The 17,492-nt window shown below is 40.5% G+C and overlaps 1 protein-coding gene across 2 annotated transcripts; it reads right to left on the bottom strand.

Moving 5' to 3' along the window:
* Window positions 1-2,057: 2,057 nt before the first annotated feature.
* LOC118561413 (galanin peptides-like) lies at window positions 2,058-16,279 on the bottom strand. 2 transcript variants are annotated; one of them, XM_036133452.1, is made up of 7 exons: window positions 16,198-16,279; window positions 15,399-15,479; window positions 12,671-12,725; window positions 11,396-11,467; window positions 9,090-9,176; window positions 4,024-4,095; window positions 2,058-2,279 (listed from the first exon to the last, which is right to left on the bottom strand). In XM_036133452.1, exons 2-7 carry the CDS (start codon window positions 15,477-15,479, stop codon window positions 2,218-2,220), a joined length of 429 nt encoding a protein of 142 aa, XP_035989345.1. In that variant the 5' UTR covers window positions 16,198-16,279; the 3' UTR covers window positions 2,058-2,217. The 2 variants fall into 2 exon arrangements, with proteins under 2 accessions (XP_035989345.1, XP_035989346.1); XM_036133453.1 differs by lacking the exon at window positions 11,396-11,467.
* Between the last annotated feature and the right edge of the window lie 1,213 nt (window positions 16,280-17,492).

Below are 17,492 nucleotides of genomic sequence, written 5' to 3'. Positions count from 1 at the left end.
ACTTTGTTCATATCCACAGCACTTTTTGAATGTGATGGCTTGGAATGAAAGGTGAACAGAGTCAAGAGAACACAAATTATTAATTGGAAGAATATTTTTGCCTAGCCCTGCTGAATCACACTCAGTTTGTTGTTCCTTTCAATTCTGTTTTTAATCTTGACATTATTGACATCTAGTGGTGCAATATTGGTATTACAGTGTTTCAAGGCTATCCAGATCTTCAGAAGGATATCCAGAGTAGTGCAGCTGAAGCTTATGAAGCTCACTGTCACTGGCACACACACCACGACACAATGTACCGTGTACATGCACGTTGTAATCCTTGCATGCATTTACTGTTAATGAGTTGAACAGTCTGTGTGGCCTAATAAATGGCCAACAGATAGAAGTATAAAACCACTTCTATTCACTCTGTATTCAGTTATTTTTCATCACATTAAAGGTCCAATATGTAGCATTTAGTGTGTGTATTTACAGATGACAACTGCTCCCCAGGTGTGCCAGCTCGTGTTAGCTGGGCACAAAGAATGCAAAAACACTCACCCACTCAGTAGTTGTTGCTTTTTAAAATGACAGTAGTTTCATTTTTCAAATCAACTTTGATTTTAAAGCTAAAGATTGTCAGGGTGCTGTCTGACTGCTCCGGTTCTGAGACTTTCTCACAGGTGGTGTTGGTGATTGTGGGGGCGTGCCCCACACCTGCGGCTCATCGGGAGCAGAATCTGAGGCCTTCTTAAGCAGAGCTGTGACAGATGGGAGACACCGTGTGGTTTTTAAATCCGTGTTTAGGTTTCTTAGGAAAACAGGTCTAATAGGGAGATTATAGGGATTAGACATCTGGTTCATACTCCAGTCCAGAAGGTGGCGGTAATGCACCTGAAAGTTGTTTGCCAACCGCCATAAAACAAAAAGAAGAAGAAGAAGATGGGAGACACCGGAGCCTTAACCAGTCGTGGTATGACAAGGTCCTGGTCCTGGTCCTGGTCCTGGTCCTGGTCCTGGATCCCTATTCGTGAGTCTGTTGTCTTTTTCGCGCTGCATTGGATTTACTTCTGTTTTTTCCTGTTTTTGCTACAGTTTTGCGTGCTTGGATGCACATACCTGTTCCGGAGGTTTTTGTGAAGAGTGATCCGTGGATTCCTTTGCTCAGTTTTTCGTGCTGGCTCTCCTCCTCAAACTAGTTGGCAAATACCCAGCCGGGGTGAGGGCCCCTTCCCGGATACCCACGGACGCTCGCCTGCTCAGCCCTCTGGTCACTCCATCTGTCTCTTCAGCCTGCGGTAGTTGCCTCGGGTTCCTCGCCAGACTACATCTGCCGCCCTCCAATCAGCACCCACACATCAGAGTAGACAGTAGTACCTTGACCATAACCTCCCCAGTCCGACACTCACCGACTAAGGGTAAGCCGCGTATTATCCACAATGCGCTGTTCTCATCTTCTCATTTGGTCTCCTTCCTTTACAGTCAACCCCGCCCAGACGTTCAGGCCTCGATCCCGACGTCCAGTCATAGCTCCGTGTATTTGCTCTGTTCCTTTAATAAAAACTCTTAAACTGAGTGCTGGTCTCCCTAATACTTTCTGCATGTGGGCTAAAGTGCTAAAAACCATGACAAAGATGAGATCTAATTTTTGTTTAGTTTCACACTAACGAAAACAAGATGACGCTAGGTTTTTGCCAGTCTGTTAAATTACTGAGATTTGTTTTATCAGCAGAGTCCTGCACAGAGCAAGAAAATAAAGATTTAGCTTTCCATGAACACATACTGGTGGTTGTCTTTACAGCATTTTATTTGCTTTATGCATTTTTTGTGGTCATATTTATTTCACTGTTTTGGATGTTGCAGCTGTAGTTAAAGTTATATTAAAACAGTATATGCTTATGAAATGGATTACTATGCAAATGAGTCATGTTATGGTTTCAAATGGCTTTATTTTAATGAGCTTATTTCCCTATATTCTTGCAGTCCTGTGACGGAATGGTGTGTGTGTGTATATAACAATGTTTACTTAGTCCATCATTAAAACTTGCAACCATCTACAGACAGCAAACACTGAATGACCTTCAGTAGATAAAAGTTTTATTTACACATGAACAGAAATATCCAAGATTTCTAGTTGGAGAATATAAGTTTGCACATGGAGTTAAGATAATTGGACATTTAGGGCACTGGGAGGCCACACATCTAAAAGACTGTAGGACATATGGAGTTGAGATGTTAAGGACTGGCCAGTTCATCTGATGTGACAGGAGATGGCAGGCTGTCCAAGGCTCCCATCTCTGTAAATACACACAAGTAAAACATCAGTGCCATTCAGAGAATCTTTTTCACTTCATCTAGAGCACATTGTTTAATCTCCAGTGGAACAATTCTATAGTAAAACTGCAGTCAAACTGTTTTCTTTTTCACCGTGTATGTTGGAATACTAGGCTGCACAGTGGTGCAGTGGGTAGCGCTGTTGCCTTGCAGCAAGAAGGTCCTGGGTTCAAGTCCTACCCTGGGTCTTTCTGCATGGAGTTTGCATGTTCTCCATGTGCATGTGTGGGTTCTCTCCGGGTACTCCAGCTTCCTCCCACAGTCCAAAAACATTACTGTTAGGTTAATTGGCTTCTCTAAATTGTCCTTAGGTGTGAATGGTTGTTTGTCTCTCTGTGTTGCCCTGCGACAGACTGGTAACCTGTCCAGGTGAACCCCGCCTCTCGCCCAGTGAATGCTGGAGATAGACACCAGCTACCTCCCCCCCCCCCGACCCCATGAGGGATTAAGGGGGTCAGAAAATGGATGGATGGTTGTTGGAATACTGTAGAGAATGTGTAATGTGGATCCAAATAAGGAGGGGATTTTATGCTTCCTGCTCCAATTGGCACATGTGGATTTGGATCAAGTTAGTGGAATTCAGTGTTCTACTGCTTCTGGATGGGGTATGTAACAATATGGCAACAACTCTTTGTTGATTTTTTTTCTTATTTAAGGACCAGTCTTGGAACAAAGTTTCAGTGCTCTATGAGCACCCAATTGTGGTCAGATGAGTATTTGCTTTGATTAATCTGAAACTAGGTTATGCCATCATTTTCAGTTTTAATAAAGTGAAACATCTCTATAGCATAGCGTGATATCATGTAAAGTTATTGTTGGGTCTATCCTGCTATGTTTGAGTCACATGCAGTGACTGCTTGTTTATAAGGTGCGCTAGGTTGCTGCCCTAATAAAATTGCATGAAATGAGTATAGACACAGTAAACATTAATTCCAAAATGAAAAGTAACTATCTGTTCCCTTAAAATGTGTCTGATATTTGATTTTCAGCAATTCCATTTGGGTTTGGGTTTATTTGATGTAATTTTTGTGTAATTCTAAATTTACATTTTGAATGCTGCTTGTTGGGACTTTGATGCAATCAACTGGTTTCCTTATATAGGACATTTTTGACCAATCTGTATAATCTGACTGATTTTGACTTTGTAGAGTGCCTCGAGATGACATGTTTCATGAATTGGCGCTATATAAATAAAATTTAAAAAAATTGAATGGTGAGGGGTGCCAGTGTCTATATGAATATCTATATGTTCTGAAACATTTAGCTTCCATGTGAATTCATTTTGGTCTAACTGGATTCTCTTTAGGATGCAGCTCTCTGCATCCATGGCTAATAAGCGCGTTTTGTGTCATTCTTCATCCTGTCAGATTAACTCATGATACCTGTCAATCAAAGTCAAACCCCTGGCAGTTTAGGTGTGCAGGCAAAACGTGTCAGACTAAAACAATGACAAGACAGGAGCGAATGATCCTTTATTTACCTACTACTTCATTTATTTACTAAATATTAATTTCATTTCATGCTGAAGGAAAAAGAAGCGGAAAAAGGAATTTAGACTGGACTGAGCAGACTTAAAAATCTAGCAGCATGCAAGTGATTGTGCAATCCAAAATGTTTTCTAACATTGCTGGGGTATTATTTTACTGATGCTACACAACTATGTGACAGGCTAATTAGTGGGGTTTACTGAACATGAATGAAGCATACCTTTAAGTTTGAGGTACGACAGGAAATCGATGACAGTGTGGATGATGTCTTCATCTCCTATTCGCAGAAGACCTACAGAGGCACAGTAGCAAAGTGTCTCTGAATAAAATTGGTTGTGATCACAGAAAATGACACTTTCATATGCTTATTTCTTTAAATTTTGTGATATAATATAGAGTTTAAAATATATTGTTGAAAAAAATCTAATCACCAAAAGCATTTTTTTTTTCTGTTCACCTCTATCTCACTTACATAGCTAGCACACATATATTGATGATTAAGACTCCGTCCCTGATAACGAAAGGTAAAGCATCAAGTTAAAACATATGGTCCTATCTGTATGTAATTTGGTCTCCATATCGAGAAATGAAGGGTATTATAATTCCTCCATCTGTAAGGAGGTGGCACATCCAGATAGGGCCCTAGGGGGTATAAATCATGACATCATGAGTTGAGCACTTTGATACAAGCGATTGTACTTAATTTAATTATAAAGCATTTTAAAACAACCATAGCTGCGACAAAAGGCTGCACATATAAAATGGTGACACATTTAAAAAATAAAAAAGGAAACAACAATCAGAACACAGTTAAAAACAATAATAAAATCAATAAAAATAGAGTAAATCCAAGACGTCTCTTATGTCTAAGACAAAGAATAAAAATGTGTTTTAAAAGAGTTTTAAAAGTGGGCAATAAAGGGGCTCATCTAATTTTGATCGTTCCATAACCTTGGATCAGCAACACTATCATACTGTTACACAGTGAAACGATGCACAGGAAAACCAGCTTTTGTGTTCATTTACTGCCCTCTGGTGGAAAGATGTGAATTAGATTTTATTCTTCTGATGTCAGTTCTCAAATATAGCTTCTCAGTGTGAGAAAGAGGCAGTGTCATCTGGGTTTTTTCTTAAGCCTTGGAGTATCTTTGTTTTTTTAAATTAAAGATGAAGGCAGACTCAATGCTTCAAGTCTTTTATGTTCACTATCTATCTAGCACAGTCCAGTACGCCTGTGTGAAGACAGAATAGTAAAAGGACATTTACACAGTGGGCACAAAGTATAGATATCCACTGTCAACTACACACTACCAGCAACATCAGAACAATATGGACTGTCAAAATGAATCAGATCAAACGAAAGAGTTTGAGCTTAGGTCAAAAGACGCAGGCTCCAGCTGGGAGATCAAGTAGGTCCTCAGTCAGCGTAGCAGTGACCAAGGCAAAGGCTAAAGCGGAGGCTGCCCTGGTAGACGCCAAGTATGCAGCACAGGAAGCACAAGTGATGAAGGAAAAGCCCTGCATCGAGGCTGAAAATCAAAAGATGTTAGCTGAAGCAGCGCAAAGCGGAGTTGAAAGGCAAATCTGTATGTCCTAAAAGTTTAGAGGAGCTCTACGGTAACAGTAACAGCCAAAGTGTGAGTCTCAATGACGCAGCCCACACTTCTCCTGAGGATCGCACTCAACACATCTGTGAGTATGTGCAAGCCCACTTCCTGTCACCAAACGCTCAGCAGCAAGCTCCGGTCTCACATGAACCAACTGCCGTACCCACAAGCCAAGAACTACTTCAACCAGACCCTTTCGATTGGTATCCGTTTCCTAAAGAGGAGAACCTCTGGCTTAAGCCCACGGTCAAAGAAGAACTATGACCTAATGCCCATGACATAGGCAACTCATCTAATGCTCCTTCCCCATTGTCCCATACACCGAGTTTGAGTGATTATCCATTTCAGACAGCGATCTACTGATAAAGTGGCTTGGCCCAGACTCGTCTCCTCAAGCCATGCATATCAGGTCAGTCCATGTACACAGTTCAGCAGTAGGTGTCGCTATAGTGTGGCAAAGACTAGATGACATACATGGTTCCTGTGAAATTATTGAAAATGCCCTGCTGTTAAAACTAGAGACTTTTCTAATGCTATCTAACAAAGTTAGACAATCAGTGTCTCAGAGAACTTGGGGATATTTTGATGGAGGTCCAGTCAGCTAAGCCAGGGGAACATTTACCAGGTTTACCCTATCTTGGCACAGCCAGGGGGCTTAACCCTACTGTGGAAAAGATTCAATATGGTTTACAAAAACTAGCACCTTCATGCGTGTTATGCCATGATAACGCCATGATGAATAATTGATCTCAGACTGAATTTTGTTTAACGAAGAAATTCCACTCTGGCTGTAACTTGAGACCCTCACAGCTTGGGCGGCCCTTCTTCCCACCATGGGGGTCCCCCTCCTTGCTATAAAATCTTCCTCCCACAGAGACAGACTCTCTCTTCTCGCTTCTCTTCTGCGACCCACACTCCTCCATCAACAGAGGACCAGCACTCAAGGAGGGGGGGGGGGGGGCATGTGACTGGAAGCCTGCAGGAGCCATGCATGGGGCCTGGAAGAGGCCAGGAGCTGAGTGAGAATGAGCCTTTCTGAAACTCAGTTCCTCCCTGGCATAGGGAGAAACTGCCAGAAACCGCCTACACTTCCCCGATTATATAATGGAGAGATATTTGTGCCTTCTGGTTGAGCGCGCAGGAACCAATCCGAGCTCAACTCTGAAAAACTCTTCTGGCGCGACGCTCGCGGAGAAACAGCCAAGCGAGCGCACAGCACAGCTGGTGTTGAGCATGGAGTGAGCAGGTCGAGCGCACCAGCAGAGAAGGAACTGAGCACGCGTGTTGTCTCACTGCGCACTCGAAAGTTAGTAAATTGTCATATATTCACCTAATCTGATCTGTTTTATATGGTGCTAGTAATTCAAATTCAACTAATTTTATGCAAACTTGTTGAAAACCTTATTAATCGCCAAAATTAGAAACATTCTGTCCAGGAGTGATGCTGAAAAACTGGTCCATGCATTTGTTACTTCAAGGCTGGACTATTGTAATTCTTTACTATCAGGAAGTCCACAAAATGCAGTTCAAAGCCTTCAGCTGATCCAAAATGCTGCAGCAAGAGTTCTGATGAAAATCAACAAGAGGGATCATATTTCTCCAATTTTAGCTTCCCTTCATTGGCTTCCTGTTAAATCAAGAGTAGAATTTAAAATTCTTCTTCTAACGTATAAAGCCCTTAATAATCAAGCTCCATCATATATCAGAGCTCTGATTACCCCGTATGTTCCTAACAGAGCACTTCGCTCTCAGACTGCAGGTCTGCTGGTGGTTCCTAGAGTCTCTAAAAGTAGAATGGGAGGCAGATCCTTTAGCTATCAGGCTCCTCTCCTGTGGAACCAACTCCCAGTTTTGGTCCGTGAGGCAGACACCCCGTCTACTTTTAAGACTAATCTTAAAACTTTCCTTTTTGACAAAGCTTCTAGTCAGAGTGGCTCATGTTACCCTGAGCTACCTCTATAGTTATGCTGCTATAGGCTTAGGCTGCTGGAGGACATCAGGGTCTAATTTTCTCACTCTACTGATTTCTACTGTTCTTCAGTCTACTGTTCTCCAGTTTTGCATTGTATTACATTGAAATGACTGTTGTCATTTCAGCTTTTAACTTTTTGCTCTCTCTCTTTTTTCTTCATAGTAGGTACACCTGGTCTGGCGTTCTGTTAACTGTGACATCATCCAGAGAAGACGGCTCACCCGCTATTACCATCTAATGTAGAACAGATTACTAGATCAATGTGTGCTTCTGTGCTTTTTTGTTTCTCTTGTTGTGTCTCTGCTCTGTCTTCTGTAACCCCAGTCGGTCGAGGCAGATGACCGTTCATACTGAGCCCGGTTCTGCTGGAGGTTTTCCTTCCCGTTAATGGGGAGTTTTTCTTCCCACTGTTGCTTCATGCTTGCTCAGTATGAGGGATTGCAGCAAAGCCATGTACAATGCAGATGACTCTCCCTGTGGCTCTACGGTTCTCCAGGAGTGAATGCTGCTTGTCAGGACTTTGATGCAATCAACTGGTTTCCTTATATAGGACATTTTTGACCAATCTGTATAATCTGACCCAATCTGTATAATATGATTGAACTTGATTTTGTAAAGTGCCTTGAGATGACATGTTTCATGATTTGGCGCTATATAAATAAAATTGAATTGAATTGAATTGAATTAAAACATGATAACATGTGAAAAAATGTTTTAAGAATAATAATAAAAAAACAAAAGTTGTTTTTTGAAGAATTGATCATTCACATTTTTTGCCTTTTATTCAATTTGCAACATGCACTCTGACTCTATTCTTTAAATAATCACCTGTCTTGAAAGCTTCCAAAATACATCAGGGAGACTCTATTTTCCTAAATTCTCCCCTCCGGGGCTCGGGCACCAGCATAAATGCACCCTCCTACCGGATAGTGTGTGGCCTGCTACTGTAAAAAGGTTGACTGCCCTGGCCCTACTTTTATAATCAGCTAACACCTATTGCAGTCCAGGCAGTACTTCCCTGTGTGCATATTGTGTAAAGTAATATTCCAATAAAAATGTATTTGTTATGCTGGTCAGGCCTAATCACAAGAGAGCGATGTGTTACACACAAACACATAGTGAGAGAAGGTCACCAAAGGCAGAGGATGCCTCGATATACAGAAAACACGGTTACCAGTACTTAGATCCTGACAAGGGAGCATGAGGTCATCAACAAGCCATGTGGTCATACTGGGACTCTGCCCAGCATGTGTGACAGTGACCCACTGCTGGAAGAAATGGGTGCCACTTTGTCAAGGTCCCAGTTTCCCAAGACAGACCAGATCAAGAGAGCTGTTTTGAGCTAAACATTAGCCAACACACATTTTCTGTCTGAAAAGCATTGCTGCAGGTTTTTAAACTCACCACAGCATAGCATCTGCTTTTCTACGAGTTTTTATTGCTATTGTTGAAGCATCTGAAAAGATGCACAACTTTTTTTTCTGAGTATGTGACAATGAAACTGAAACGGAGGGTGTGGGGATGTGGAGAGTGAGCCGGCCCACCTTACCCACTCTGCCTCTGGGTTTACTGGTAGAGGGTCGTCCCAGTCCTGCTGTACTACAGACAGCTCCCTATACACGGCTCACCAACAATTGAGCATTGAAATGTTTTTTCTTCTGTTGTAATTCACATAATGCATAATCTGTGTGTAAGAAGCAGACCCACCTGTTCTGATGTCTTCCTCCTGACCCATGTCTCTCTTGCCAGCCAGACCTGCCTTGTCTCCTAGTGTCCTGTGTCCATCTATTCCATCTGGACAGTGAGGAGTGACCACAGTCAAAGGCAATTATACAAAGCATGGAAGCGGTCAAATGAATATATTAACCAACTGAATGCAATGTTAATTCTGATTGGTGGAGATGTATTTATTTCCTACAGAGACAAAATGATGTCAAAGCTAGCTAATTTCTTTCAATATTACTGATGTAAAGAAATGTTTGTTTCTAAAGCTAAAAATGTTTCTTGATAATTAAAAGACTTTAATCATCTTGAGGATAAAAAACCCACTGTTTCAAAGGCATCATGCAGACACACATACATACATGCTCTCTAAAGAAGAGTTCAAGGACATTATTGACAGTTGGATAACTCAGCACTGCATTTGGTTTGTTAATGCTTTCTTCAGTTTCAGAACTTGTACAGACCACCTGCAGGGCTTGGCTCATGGAATTGCAATGAAGCTGAAAAACTGAAAGAGCATGTAAAACAAGAGTTTTAACACAAACATAAAATGTCCTATAATAATGAAAAAATAAAAAACATAACAGCAAAGAGATGTTTTTTGTCTGTAGCAGTGATTCATTAACACAAAGTAACAGAGCTTTAGATTGCAACTAAAAGACAACCCGTTCTCACACCTCATTCTCCAAACTATTTGATTTCTTTGTAATCTGTGAGTTTAGTTACTGGGGATAAGTATGTTAAGTGATTGGTTTTGTTCCAATCACAGAATAACACTTGGCGACTATATGTGATAATTTTGCACCTATTTATTAAATCAAACACCTATGGAAAATACCTGAACTATGTACTATAACTTAGTTGGGATGACTTGTCTTGGTAATTCCCATTTAGCTAACTGAAAGAAAATGATTTAATAAAGCCCAGCTGTTGTCTCTTTCATTAAAGGAGCAATATGTAATACACAGTGGGTAGCGCTGTTTCCTTGCAGCAAGAAGGTCCTGGGTTCAAGTCCTACCCTGGGTCTTTCTGCATGGAGTCTGCATGTTCTCCATGTGCATGCGTGGGTTCTCTCCGGGTACTCCAGCTTCCTCCCACAGTCCAAAAACATGACTGTTAGGTTAATTGGCTTCTCTAAATTGTCCTTAGGTGTGAGTGTGTGTGAGAATGTTTGTCCTGTCTGTCTCTGTGTTGCCCTGTGACAGACTGGTTACCTGTCCAGGTGAACCCCGCCTCTCACCCAGTGAACGCTGGAGATAGGCACCAGCACCCCCCATGACGCCATGAGGGATAAAGCAAGTAAGAAGATGGATGGATGCAATGCTGACACCTAATGTTGGCAAATCAGAACAACACATGCACGATGCTTTCACAGAGAACAGCCATTTCTCAACGGTCCTTACCTCTAGGTGTGAAAGGAGAAAAACTCGACTAAGACATTGTCGATGGAGAGGACCGATTGTTTATAGGGATTGTTCTTCTATTCCAAGTGAGAATGAATGGTTAATTCTGAAGAACATTTCTTACTTATTGCTCCTTTAAAGATTGGGCCCTTAGTTCAGTACTTCATTGTACAAGTGGCCAATACTTGACATTGAAGAGGAAACCTAAAGTGGCTCTGATTGTCCAGCTCATCATGGTAGCTTTCCAAATAGCGTAAGTAGTGCTTGAATTCATCAGTCAAATACATGGAAAAGACCTTAAATCTAAACTCTCTCCTTTTTTGTCGCCAGGAGCTCTTTTTCCTCTAGTTTCTTAATTCTTCTGTCTTTATTCCTTTTAGTGGCTCTTTTTGCACTTTGTTCATTTACTGAGTAGTAAACCATTTATATACTGATTTTTCTTTTACAGTCATACAAGGGGAAAAAACAATATTTGTGTTACTGATGTTAGGTAGATCCTTTATTAGAGGATAACAAATGATTTGAAGTATGATTTGTATGTGAAATAATGACTGCCATTAAAATTTTAATTGTGGTGTCTTCTCCAAATGATCTGATTTTATTCAGACTTGATTCCACTTGTTATAACACTTTAGAAGTGATATACAGGGATAATATATAATGAGACTATATCAGAGATTTTTCTTTTTTTATAAAATGATGAAGCAGTGGATTTGCTTTGTTTAAAACGCAGACAAACATGCCCTGCTAGGATGGAGAAGCAGAGAGAACAGCAGCAGAATGTGTCTTCTGATGGAAAACCAAAGCAGCTTAACACAAAGCATGTGAACTAAGAGCAATTCCTGCTCTAAGCCAAGGCCCTGCAGCAGCCGTATGTTTCTATCTTACATTGAGTGACCAGCTCGTCTCTGCCTCTGGCACTGGGGGAATCCTTTATCTGAATTAGGTGATCAATACGACCTGAAACACAGGATGAGGCAGGAGCAACCTTTACCTGGGCTCCACACACACTCACTCACTCACACACACACACACCCTGCTCAGGGTCCAGGCTTTGTGTTCTCGACTAACCCATTGCTCACTTTGTGTGTCCTCTGAAAGCTAATGAAGTCATCTTCAAATGACACTATATTAGCTGATAAACACAGGAGACTGTGACACGAACAAAGAAACACATCATCACAACCATCAGCTCCATCAGCTCCTTGTGCACCAAGTTAAATGGACAACATTTTCAGGGAGAACAAAGAGTAGCAGATTTTTCTGTGTGTGCGTGCATGTGAACAGGTGTGTGTGTGTGTCTGCGTGCATGTGAACAGGTGTGTGTGTGTGTGTGCATGTGAACAGGTGTGTGTGTGTGTGTGTGTGCATGTGAACAGGTGTGTGTGTGTGTGTGCATGTGAACAGGTGTGTGTGTGTGTGTGTGTGCATGTGAACAGGTGTGTGTGTGTGTGTGTGTGTGTGTCTGTGCGTGCATGTGAACAGGTGGGAGTGTGTGTGTGTGTGCATGTGAACAGGTGTGTGTGTGTGTGTGTGTCTGTGCGTGCATGTGAACAGGTGTGTGTGTGTGTCTGTGCGTTCATGTGAACAGGTGGGAGTGTGTCTGTGCGTGCATGTGAACAGGTGTGTGTGTGTGTCTGTGCGTTCATGTGAACAGGTGTGTGTGTGTGTCTGTGCGTGCATGTGAACAGGTGGGAGTGTGTGTGTGTGTGCATGTGAACAGGTGTGTGTGTGTGTCTGTGTGTCTGTGCGTGCATGTGAACAGGTGTGTGTGTGTGTCTGTGCGTGCATGTGAACAGGTGGGAGTGTGTGTGTGTGTGCATGTGAACAGGTGTGTGTGTGTGTCTGTGTGTCTGTGCGTGCATGTGAACAGGTGTGTGTGTGTGTCTGTGCGTGCATGTGAACAGGTGGGAGTGTGTGTGTGTGTGTCTGTGCGTGCATGTGAACAGGTGTGTGTGTGTGTCTGTGCGTGCATGTGAACAGGTGTGTGTGTGTGTGTGTGTGTGTGTGCGTGCTTGTGTGTGCATGTGTGTGTGTGCGTGCATATGTGTGTGTGTGTGCATGTGTGTGTGCGTGCATGTGTGTGTGCGTGCGTGTGAACAGGTGGGAGTGTGTGTGTGTGTGCGTGTGTGTGTGTGTGTGTGCGTGTGCAGTGTTACTTACGGGGACCTAACAGGTAGCCAGCACTATTGAGAGTCCAGCCACGCTTCTCCTTTGCCTGCAGGTTAGGAGGACACAGCAGTGTTAGTATCAGTGTGACTTTATTGGCTCCCCTTCATTCTCCCCGTCTTAATTCTTTTCTTGACAAGAAAACATAAGCAATACACACCCAGAAACAATCAGAATGATGGCCTGGCTAGTAAAAAGCTTTTTCCATCTGTTTGTTCTTGATCTAGGATGCCTGAATATTCTCCCCGTTGGTAGTAGGTCAAATTCACTAGTGGGTGATTTAAGGAATGAATTATGTGTTTGCCTGCTGTAGGACTCTTTTTAAAAATTGCCACATCTCACTCTTAGAATCTTCCCGGCAATTTTTACAGCAGGTGATAATATTTAATTCTTGTTACTTTGCTGTTTAATTTGTCTCTCGCAATAAGCGAGATTAGTCAACTAAATTGAGCTTTAGACCTCAGATATCAGAAAGATTGGAATACCCCCCACCCACATCTTACACTATTAAACACCCTTTGAACTACAAGAAAATCTAAATATTTTTGCTACATTCTTTATATTAAATATGCAGAATTATTCAAAAGATTAACATGTTTTTTATTAAATTCATATATTTAAACCCAAACATTATTATGTTAAGTGTTATTCTCACCAAGTGAATCCTAAATTGTATGTTTTCTTTTATCTATTACTTTGCTGTGTTTTACAGTCTTTATTTGGCTTAAAGTTTCATGCAACTGCGATCTGTTGTCAGCTCTGGTTGACTCTCGGCGAAACAGCTTTTAAGGAATTTGGACCGTCTTTGATCAGTTATAAAAATCAACTGAACTATTTCACCCAGAAAATACATTACTGTAAAAACAATAGGAATGTTTTTTATTTGTATTTTACTCTGTCCACTTCCAGTCAGGATACTTTGGTTCAGCTACAGTTATAGAAAAGTTAAAGGTATAGAAAAGATCTTTCAGAGATTTGTTGACCATTGAGGTTTTCAAGCCAGACCAAGACAATTTAATGCACGCCAGTACAGGTAGCCAGATCTAAACCATTACGGGTAGATTTCCAAAAAAGACCTTCATATATTCGGGTGTATCACACCTGGATTGAAAAGCCTCAGCTGAAAAAAATTGTCTCTAAGTTAGTTTAGCTCTTATTTGTTCTACTTTATTTTGGTTCCTTCATTGGTGCTTTTCTCTTCGTTTCTATTATAGTTTCTATTTTCTTTATTCTATTCATTTTAACTTGTGTATGTAAATCTCGTTTACATGCTGTAGATACTTGGATGCTGTAATTATTGTTAAGATTTAGGTAACTGAGTTGGTTGTTATTTCTTGTTCTAAAAATAGTTCTAAAAAAGTTTACAAATAGAATGTAAAGTAATCTTTCAAGTGTTGTAATTGATATTATCATTATTATTATTATAAATAGAAATAAGAACAAATATTTTATACAAGAAATTAGTAATATAAAAAGTGTAAAATATTAAACTGAAATACAAGCTGTTCAGATCTAGTTTGATTTTCTTTTCATCTTATAAATCATAAAAACATAAAACTGCATTTTCTCCTAATCATAATACATTTAAGTAATATCTAAGATTCAATCTGTGATGTCACCACCAATATATAGTAGACGTGAGCATTTTTGACACTGTGATTGAAAAAAAAAAAGCCACAGTTTATTCATTTTATACACTTGTCTTCGTCCAGACTGTGAGAATTTTAGATCTGTTCATTTGTTTTTGGTACATATGTTGTTCTGTAGTGAAACAGTGTGTGCGACTACACTTCTGAGGTGTAAAAGGTAGCCCACATTTCTAACCAGTCACTTTACACAGTGGTCACAGAATTAGGAACACATTGAAGAATATTAAACACTGGCCAGATTCTTGCCCCTTTTGTTGTGTTGAATTTATCTTTTCATCGTTTTAAACATGAAAAGAAAAGCATACCAATTTCAAACTTCTGCTAATCTGCTTTGACCAGAAAAAGAAAAACAGCTAATATTTTCACTGAATGGTTTGCAGCCTAAAAATCTGTTTTTCCTTAAACTAGACAGAGGTTAGCTGTCACATTGTTTGTTGTAGTAATAGCACAGATATAATCTATTTCATCTCATATTCTGTCCTTTCAGCAGTGGATCATTTGTTTGTTGGTTAAAAACTAAGCTGTGGATGGTTGTCTTATTTGTCCTGGTTGGTTGTCACACATTAACAAATGAGTTTTATAATGGATCAATTATTAAAGCACTTCATTCGTCAACTTTACTTTTACTACAAATACAAAAACATTTAAACTGTTTTACAAAAATGATCAGTGGTTCAAATTGGGGGTTAATCAAACAGGAATCTTTAAATAAAAAAACTTCTACATTAAAAATACACATTTTGTTGGAACTAGTGCACAAGTACAGTCAACCTACTTTTGCTCTGGTTGCCATAATGCCAAAGATGGTTCATTCATTTCGTTACAATTACAAAACCTACATTTTAAGCAAACACCCATAAAGAAATTAATATTGCAAGATGCACAGTTAACAGAAGAGTAACATTTGGGTTTTAACAAACAGAGTTGAGCTTCTTGATCATCAAACTGTCAGAGTTTAAACGTTTAGACTATTTTAAATATGTCAGAATTTGGATCAAAGCCAGAGGAAGCTGGTCCCGGGAAGAGTCACCATCATGACATGTGCAAGTTGCGCTGATTGTGCAGTAACTCACCGCAATAACCAGCCCGATGGTCTCAGAGAGGGTTGCGCAAAAGATGAGCGACACGCAAAAAACGCCGAAGCACCTCTGCATCTGAGACACAAGCAGGTTAGAAGGTGTATAAAATGAGACAGTTCACAGGTTAGAAGGTGAATAAAATGAGACAGAAGCAGGTTAGAAGGTGTATAAAATGAGACAGTTCACAGGTTAGAAGGTGTATAAAATGAGACAGAAGCAGGTTAGAAGGTGAATAAAATGAGACAGAAGCAGGTTAGAAGGTGAATAAAATGAGACAGAAGCAGGTTAGAAGGTGTATAAAATGAGACAGTTCACAGGTTAGAAGGTGTATAAAATGAGACAGAAGCAGGTTAGAAGGTGAATAAAATGAGACAGAAGCAGGTTAGAAGGTGTATAAAATGAGACAGAAGCAGGTTAGAAGGTGTATAAAATGAGACAGTTCACAGGTTAGAAGGTGTATAAAATGAGACAGTTCACAGGTTAGAAGGTGTATAAAATGAGACAGAAGCAGGTTAGAAGGTGTATAAAATGAGACAGAAGCAGGTTAGAAGGTGAATAAAATGAGACAGTTCACAGGTTAGAAGGTGAATAAAATGAGACAGTTCACAGGTTAGAAGGTGAATAAAATGAGACAGTTCACAGGTTAGAAGGTGTATAAAATGAGACAGAAGCAGGTTAGAAGGTGTATAAAATGAGACAGAAGCAGGTTAGAAGGTGTATAAAATGAGACAGAAGCAGGTTAGAAGGTGTATAGAAGCCGGGGAGAAGTCCTGCGTTAACAGGCACAGCCTACCTTTGATCGCTCTGTCCCACAGGTGGCGCTGTCTGTGCTGAAGTAGCTGCTGCGGCTCTGATCCGCCTCTGGATCAACCCACGACTCCGGCCAGCTTTTATGGCCACAGCCCCCCCCCCCCCCCCCCCCAGCAGCCCCTCCCGCTCCTGATGGCAGGATGCGGAGGTCACGATCACAAGACGTCAGAGAATTCAATAGTTGGCCCATCTCATAATGTCATCGTGAGATTTTTCCTTGTCGCCCTCGGAGACCAGAGATTGAATTTTACAATAAAGGCGTCTGTGTTGTGTTTCCCTCATAATGTGATCAGGAGTTCATTGCTGGAGTCCTCTCCATCTCTGAGGGACCTATTTGTCAATGATCAGAGCCAGTTTGCTGCTTCTTAGCCTGTCTGATTATGGATGTTTTCATTTCTAACCTGTACATTTTCTTATTTGTCTTAGTTGTTGTGGAGCTGCTCTGCTTTTGTGGAGCATTTAGTTCTGAAATAATCTTTTTGTTGTTTTTATTTTTGCCGCAACTTCTCCCTTTTTATCGTGAAGTGGTCCTTAAATGCTAGACTATGTGATCCAAATACATTCCTTTGTAAGCAGTAAACCTGGTGACGTCAGAACAAAAAGTCAATTATGTATTTACTGTCAAAGGATGAAAATTTGTGTATTTTAATTTCTAATAATAAAGACTTCTGATTGCCTGAAATCCTTTCCCTCCCTGATGAAGACAAGAAGACAGATTAAACCATGAATGATCTGTTTAATTATTTGTGTTGGGTAAACTCCCTCGGGCAGAATTTGCACATTTCATAAATAATCAAGCCACAGGGTTTAACATGGACTGTTATTTCCTTTTTATGTCTGATGTCCTAACTGGAATGCTGTTGAATGAATTGCTTTTTTTTTTTTTTTCACCAGGTGCAGGGACCTGGTGATCTTAGGTCACATCGCTGCCACCCTTTAAATTATCCCAAAGATCTCACAAGATGTCAACAGGATTTCTGCACATTTTCCATTTCAAAATTCCAGACTTTTCAAAGACTTTCCAGACATTGGTATAAACATAAAAACTGCCTAGTTTGGTTATATTTTATCTTCTGGTTAACATGCAAAATGCAATTCTGAGGTTGGCTTCAAGTACTCAATTTTGGTAAAAGGATCTGTTTCATTATTTATTTATTTATTTATTTATCTGCCAAGTTAAACTGACTTTGCTTAAAAATCTGTTACATATCTTGCCAAAAAAGATTCCCACACTTCATATTTTTTATAGCTTGTCAAAAAGGTTAGGAGGTGAGATGA

This window comes from Fundulus heteroclitus, unplaced genomic scaffold (genome assembly GCF_011125445.2).
Source record: "Fundulus heteroclitus isolate FHET01 unplaced genomic scaffold, MU-UCD_Fhet_4.1 scaffold_627, whole genome shotgun sequence".
In the NCBI taxonomy this organism is placed as follows: Eukaryota; Metazoa; Chordata; class Actinopteri; order Cyprinodontiformes; family Fundulidae; genus Fundulus; species Fundulus heteroclitus.
Note: the sequence above shows the minus strand (reverse complement) of the source record. Positions and strands in the feature narration are given on the sequence as shown.

Bases quoted from the DNA above. Each gene is read 5' to 3' on its own strand.
- LOC118561413 (XM_036133452.1), bottom strand. From the start codon at position 15,479: ATGCAGAGGTGCTTCGGCGTTTTTTGCGTGTCGCTCATCTTTTGCGCA. The intron at 11,468-12,670 runs GTAAGTAACACT...CCTGTGTTTCAG, and splicing joins TGGCTACCTGTTAGGTCCCC to GTCGTATTGATCACCTAATT. The intron at 9,177-11,395 runs GTAAGATAGAAA...CTCACTGTCCAG, and splicing joins AGACGAGCTGGTCACTCAAT to ATGGAATAGATGGACACAGG.